The sequence below is a fragment of the Pundamilia nyererei genome, unplaced genomic scaffold, assembly GCF_000239375.1.
Source record: "Pundamilia nyererei isolate P.nyererei 1_Seehausen unplaced genomic scaffold, PunNye1.0 scaffold00599, whole genome shotgun sequence".
Taxonomy (NCBI): domain Eukaryota; kingdom Metazoa; phylum Chordata; class Actinopteri; order Cichliformes; family Cichlidae; genus Pundamilia; species Pundamilia nyererei.
Genome location: NW_005188000.1, coordinates 451 through 7,627, shown reverse-complemented (window position 1 = coordinate 7,627; position 7,177 = coordinate 451). Strand labels below are relative to the sequence as shown.

Sequence of the window (7,177 nt, the reverse complement as noted above, 5' to 3'; positions counted from 1 at the left end):
TACTGTTTGTCCCACAGTTTACGTTATAACTGCATGTTTGTATTTTGAATATTGTCTTTTGTAGTGTTTACTTCCTGACTAATCTCAAAACAACTAAAGGAGGAAGCTTAACACACAGCAAGACTGAGATAAAGGATGGTAATGATATTTCATGGTGGAAAAGCCACGGTGGGCCGGCACCATGAGGAGACTCCATGGAAGCAGAGAGCTGGGAAAGAGTCACACAACAGAGCTGAGCTCACTGCCTCTGAGCCCCACGAGTGCTCGCCCTGCTTTCTGTCTGCACGAGGATCTGTGTCACTTTACTGCTGACTGTTGCTTTTCCTGTGACAGGAAATCAGACACAGGAGGATTTTGTAAACAGATTTACAGAACAAACAGTTAAATCAGAGCCTTTTTTATTCCAACATAAACATTCCACCATCCTCAACATCAGAGCCATTATGATTAATTAACATGAATATAAACGTACAGTTCTTACACACAGGAAAAAAGATGACAAGAAAAATCAAGAATAACCAGTTAGGAAAGAAGAAAGAAACAGCACACATTTCATGATTCAGAATATAAAACTGATTCAAGAGAGATTTACATTTTTTATTGAAACTCAAAATCTACTCAAATTTTTCAAATGTCATGAATCCAGTTCAGACTCTGCAGCTGCAGCCTGAACACTGGAACTCATCTTTACTTCTCCTTAGCTTCAATCTTCATGATCTTGTTTCCCTTTATTTCTACATCTGCTGAGAACGGCATTTTCTCCAGCAGTCTGTCCTCAAAGTCGCCCTCCAGTCTGACACCAAACGCTTTTGCCAGCAGGGATGAAGTCACCACAAAGGACTGCACCTCTCCGCTGCCGATCTGTGCATCCACCTCTGTTTCAGTCTTCTTGGCGTCTTTGATCCCAATGATCTCGATTGTGACGTTCTCAATTGTGGCACTTTGAACCTGCAAAACACCAGATTGACTGTAGAGATCAGGACATGTTGAACCAATAAAACTGAAGAACTTTTTATTTAAGAAAGTGAGCAATGATGATGTCATAGTGAGTCTCATCCTGCAGAAGAACTCCAAATCCACCATCTTGTCCTGCAGCAGACAGTCCTGGTTCTACTCAGGTAACAGCACATGAACGTGTTCTGGAGTCACCCTCCAGCTCACAGAGCAGAGCAAAGACTGATGTCACCAGCTGGAGTCCAAGATGGTGGAGATGGGTCTGTCGGACCACAGGGAGACCCTCACAGTGAACCACCTGGTGGGGACACTTAGAACAGGTACGGCTGGATTAACTAGAGAGCAGAGACTCAACAACAGTGAGGAAATGTTCCAGTAGGAGGTCAAAGCTGACAGTCTCTGCTTTGAATCAATACCAAATATAAAACACATTTCAAACTGAAGCCAGCATCAGAAATTACCTTAAAAATTCTGGTGAAATCTGTTGAGTTCAGCGATACTGAATCATAGTAGTGACTCGTCTTTACATTGACCACCCTGACAGAGTCTCCAGGTGATTTTCCTCTGAGCTGTTTGATGTCTTCGCCCCACAAAGTGATCCAGATGGAGCCTGTGCCGTCCTCAAGTTGGAACTCTTGCTTGTCTTTCTTTCTCCGTTTGTTCTTCAGTTTGACGGTTTCAACGGAGCCGATCTGAACAAACCAACAACACAACATGACAACAACTCAGAGACCAACAACTCCCCTGTGCATGTTTATTTCTGCTGTGAAGTTTGGAATCACAAATTCAGCCTCAAGCTGCTGTTAGAGGAACTTTAGCTGTTGCCACTGTGATGGCTTCATTGCTCGGCGCCAGAGTTTGACTCATGTAATAACAAGAAGAACCTCCATCTAGGACCGGGCGATATAGAGTTTTTTAAAAAATATCGATATATTTTTCTATGAGATATAAGATGTGACAATATCGTTTATATCGATATAGTCTATGTTACGTTATAAAAGAGGATTTCAAACTCCAGGCTGTCAGTCACGCAGTAGAAGTTGGGAACAGAGCAGCTGTGAAACCTTTGTTCTTATGCTCAGCGTCTGTTAGTTTACAGTTTGACTGCACAGTTGTGAGCTCTTTGTTATGCACAAAAACAACATTGTTTTATTTATGGACCATTATTATTTAATAAATGCTCATAATTTATTTTTGAGTAATTTTTCATGTACATCTGCGCTGTATGTTAATAAAAGTGCCTGTGTGACATCTGGGACACAGTGTGACTAAACTCTCTGTTTGTTCTTACTTTATGGCTTTAAAAAAAAAGAAGATCGAGATATATCGTATATCGCCATCCAGCTAAAGAATATCGAGATATGAATTTTGGGTCATATCTCCCAGTCCTACCTCCATCCATTTCACTCAAAGACTATTAAAGGTTAGTTTAAAGGTTGATGTCATCAGAGTCTCACAGCCTTCAGCAGGACACTAAGCTAAACATGACGAGCGCCCTCACAGCTTCACTGCAGCAGATTCAGGTCACACTTACCTCTCTTACTGTTCCTTCAACACTCACTGATGTCTTCTCCGCTGATCCGATGGCCTGTCCGATGGAGCAAACTGGAGTCTGGGAATAAACGAACATCTGAGCTTCCATCTCCAGGTTCTCAGGAACATCGATAGCTGCTGTCTTTGATATGACGCTCTTTTTGGTCACTTTCATGACATTTTCGTCCATGATGATCTCTCTGAACAGGTAGCAGCTCTTCTCCTGGAAACGCTGATAGCGCTCTCTTCCATACACCATCACTTTAATGCTGCCTGTTTCATCAGCCACTCCCAGGTAAAAGAAAAACTTCTTCTCCTTTTTTTTGGTTTCGTATGTACGCAGACCAGATTTCGCCACAACTTTGCCAGCTATGACTTTATTTCCAAGGTCACTGCTGGTCTTTACATCATGGATGGATTTCCTCTGCAGGCAGATGGAGAGTCAGCTCGCAGACAAACTTACATCACAAAACAAGTCAGACGCTGTGATCATCCAATGAAAACTCAAAAATTCACTCACCCATGAAGGGATTTTTATCTCCTGAAAAGAAAGAGTTAAACAGTAAGTCACTCATAGACTGAATATTGTAAATGTTCAAGAAACTGTTTTCAGAAATGTGCAAACAGTTATGTGGGAATCAAATCCCTACCAGCCCACAGAGCTGATCTCTTTGGTGTAATTACTTCTATCATACAGAAAGCATAAATGTCCACAAGTTAATAAAATTATGTAAAACTTGGTGTACTGTGACATGCAGTATTACATTAACTTCTACCTTGTCAGGCTGAGGGCTCTTCAGTCCATCTGTAAAAGAAAGTAAAATGACAAAAGCACAAAGGTAAAGTGTAAAATGCATCCAGGACAGAAACAGCTGCGTGATGCTGCTAACAGAACGCCAGCTCTTTACAAGCACAGACAGCGTGCTAATGCTAAGCTAGTCAAACACCCAGAGTCATGTCAAAGGTGAGCGTATGCAGACTCCAGTCCAGCAGCCAGAGCCGAACTTTAACAGGTAACAGTCAGGCTGCAGCCTGTTTGTACCGGTTTCTGTACCAGTAAAAGTAGAATGGGAGGCAGAGCCTTCAGTTTTCAGGCCCCTCTTCTGTGGAACCAGCTTCCAGTTTGGATTCAGGAGACAGACACTATCTCTACTTTCAAGATTAGGCTTCAAACTTTCCTTTTTGCTAAAGCATATAGTTAGGGCTGGACCAGGTGACCCTGAATCCTCCCTTAGTTATGCTGCAATAGACGTAGGCTGCCGGGGATTCCCATGATGCGTTGAGTTTTTCCTTCACTCACTATGTGTTAACAGACCTCTCTGCATTTAACTATTAGTTCTTATTAATCTCCGGCCTCATCCACAGCGTGTTGTTTCTCAATCTCCCCCCTCAGCCAAACTGGTCTCAGCAGATGCCCTCCCCCCCTTAGCCAGGAGTTTTTCCTTCCCACTATTGCCAACCACTTGCTCATAGAGTTTGTTGGGGTTTTCTCTGTATTATTGTAGGGCCTTTACACTACAATATAAAGTCCTTTGATACAACTCATTGTGATTTGGTGCTGTATAAATAAACTGAATTGAAATGGATCTAAAAAATTTATACTGAGCATTTTAAACAAATGACATCACTGTGTGTTGGATAGTTAGCTCTTGAGATGGAAAGCAGCACTAAAATCCAGCAGCACTGTTTCCTCCAGCACTTACCAGTTTCAGCCTCTCGCTCTTCATCTGAACTTGAATCACTCACAATGTTGTTCTTCTTAAAGCCTGAACACACACAGCTCAACATCAGACTTACATCAAATAAAATATTTATTCTCATGATTGTGGCCACAGCTCAGTAGCTCTGCCACAGTTTCAGGGTGTGTTTGCCTACCAGCTTCAGCTGTTTTCTCTGCTGACTCCGATTCAGTTTCACTGCGTTTCCTCTTGTTTCCTGAAACAGAAATGAATCCCACTTGTGAGAGCATGTGTGTGTCAGGTTTTCACTGAAGAGTCAGTCAACATAAAGTCTGTTTCTTTCATACCTACACAGAGCAAACGTAAAAACACTAGCAGTGATTACTGTTCAGTCTGTTCACATGTAACTCTGCATCTGCAGCAGCTTTATAAATAATACATAATTTAAGCACTTTGGTAAGAATATCTTACCAACGAAAGTCATTATCTGCCTTCAGCAACTACAAGGAGAGAGGTTACACCCCGTATATATGGACTTCCAAAGATCCACAAAGAAGCGGTCCCACTCAGACCCACTTTTAATTTTTGAAAGCCAGCAACAAGGAAAACTGCTGCACAGGAACAACACTGTGGTCCCAGAGTCTGAGTGAGAGTGACATGACTCCAGCAGATCCCGGGAACAACATCGGAGATCTCTGTCCAGAAGAGCGCAGTCCTGGGAACAGCTAAGATACTGCGCAGGACCCTCAAGCTCCCAGGCCTCTGGTAGAGGACCCGAGCTTGAAGGATTGACCGCCCGCAGGGGCGAGAGGGAATTTTTTTATACATACATATAAATATATTTTTTAAAAATTCTGCTTTTGCCACTGTGCGGTTTGGGATGAACTAGACAGGAGAGTGAAAGCAACGCAACCTACAAGTGCCGCACATTTATGAACTCCTGTAACAGATATGGGAGAAGATTTGATTTCTATTGTAGAAAGAAGCCACGGCTGTGTTCAGCTGTTATATCTGCCAAAGGCGGCTACTCTGATGAGTCAGAAGTTTAGAATAGATTTTATTCTATGAATTGATTCCACAATTTCTTTCTTTTTTGTGTCCCGTTTGGATCTTTAGCATCAGAATTGTTGTCTTAAGGCCAAGAAAGATGCCAAGCGGATTTATTTTACCAAGTGGATCATCATGGCCTTGCCATATTGGTCCATTTGATTGACCTTTATTATAATTATTTATTTTATTTTCAGTTGCTACAAACGGGACAGACATGACTGGGGGATAGGACAGGGAGAAAGAATGAAAGAAAGAGAGGGAGAGAGAGAAAACCAAAGGGGAGAAGAGACGGTGAGAAGGGGGGGAAGAAAGAAAGAAAAACACCTGGGTCACCTGTATGGAGAAAAAAAACAGAAGAGAAAACAAACAACAAAGAGCAACATAATAAAAACGGCACCATCACAATAAACTAGCTAGCAGTAGATATCAGTAGATACTAAATAATAAACGATATTGTGCAGCACGCAAGATAGACAGCGCACAATGTGCTTTGAGGCAGCAGCCAAGAAAGCTGTAGTCCGCGTCTGTGAATACCTGTGTGTACACCTGTGTGCACACCTGTGTGGATCAGCATGCTTGCATTCCAAAGGTTTCTCCACGTAACGATCCACGATTTCTTTTTAACTCCAATTGCTTTTTGTACTATGCTTTACTACTTTTGACCAGAATAACACAAAAACTTCCACAAATGCTCGATCCACTCCTGCTAATTTGGAATTTGTTCAATTGCTGCTTTACAATGAATAGTTTGGTAGGACAAAGTAATAAAGACAATTATAATAAAACGTTAGATTCAAATTTGAATATATTTAAACATGATTTATTCTATTACACATGAGATTCTTTGGAAAACCTGTAGATACCTGACCAAAAAAAAAAAAGAAATATCAATGAGTGAACTCACCTTTTTCCCCCTCGTTTTCTTTGTTCTTCAATTTTTCAACAAAGGGGCGCAGCTGGCCCTGGACTGCTTCATCCTTCCTTGGTATCCAGAGCATTGCTTCATTGATTATCTGGATAGACGTTTCCACTCCGTAGCACTCGATGATTGTCTGAGGAATGGTTTCTCTGCACTTGGTAGTCTTCTTCTGTTTGGTGATATCCAGACATCCCAGCATCTTTTTGAGCTGTGACTTATCCAAATCCTCAATGATGAAGGTCAGGGCTTTTTTCCACTCTGACTCTGAAATTGATGACATCTGAGGCACAGAGAAAATAATAAGCAAAACATACTAATACTGTTGTATGTAGCATATTAAAGCCTCTAAAACCTTGTAAAAACATATAGACTAGCACAGAGCCTTTGTAGTCTATATTTTGGATGCTTCTTATTTCACTCTGTGTAGTGTGGATACATGTTGTATGTATATGTCATGTGTACTATGGTGCCTCAAAAACTCTGGAAAAAAAAAAGCATGATGAAGTCGATGTCAAAAAGACAATGAATCTGCCGTTTCTGCCGGTCAAGCACCGTAACAAGTTTAGGAACAATGCTACAAATTAAAATAAATTTGTCATCAACTTGGAAATTTTCTAATTTGAATCTGGTGAGTTACACAAAGTGGAAGAGATTACAATGATTTCAAGATACACTATCCCTACTCAAAGTAATCTAGATTCCTGAACTGAACTTGAACAACAAGAAGCAGCTGAGCTGCAACTTAATCTACACGAACATTTTAAAACGAAAAGTAAAGATGCTTTTATGAGCTCATTTAAATCGATCAGCAGCATTAACTACTCAAGTAAAGTTAATTTATTTGGCTTCGTGCTGCGCACGGCCAACATTCCTAAACTCAGGCTACGTCCACAATAATAAGTTTTCTTTAGAAAACGCATCTTTTCTCTCCGTTTTGGCCTCCCGTCCACACTGAGACGGCGTTTTCGCTCAAGGAAAACGCCGTGTTTTGAAAACGCTCTCAAAAACGCACACATTTGAAAACGGTGCTTTTGCGTTGCAG

General features: G+C 41.3%; 1 protein-coding gene across 2 annotated transcripts; it reads right to left on the bottom strand.

The window, feature by feature from the left end:
* Window positions 1-381: 381 nt before the first annotated feature.
* On the bottom strand, window positions 382-6,860 carry LOC102212705 (uncharacterized). 2 transcript variants are annotated; one of them, XM_005754582.1, is made up of 8 exons: window positions 6,121-6,860; window positions 4,363-4,422; window positions 4,191-4,253; window positions 3,252-3,292; window positions 3,008-3,028; window positions 2,489-2,911; window positions 1,416-1,646; window positions 382-948 (listed from the first exon to the last, which is right to left on the bottom strand). In XM_005754582.1, the coding sequence occupies exons 1-8, from the start codon at window positions 6,413-6,415 to the stop codon at window positions 688-690; spliced, it is 1,395 nt and encodes a 464-aa protein (XP_005754639.1). In that variant the 5' UTR covers window positions 6,416-6,860; the 3' UTR covers window positions 382-687. The 2 variants fall into 2 exon arrangements, with proteins under 2 accessions (XP_005754639.1, XP_005754640.1); XM_005754583.1 differs by having other exon boundaries at window positions 3,264-3,292.
* Between the last annotated feature and the right edge of the window lie 317 nt (window positions 6,861-7,177).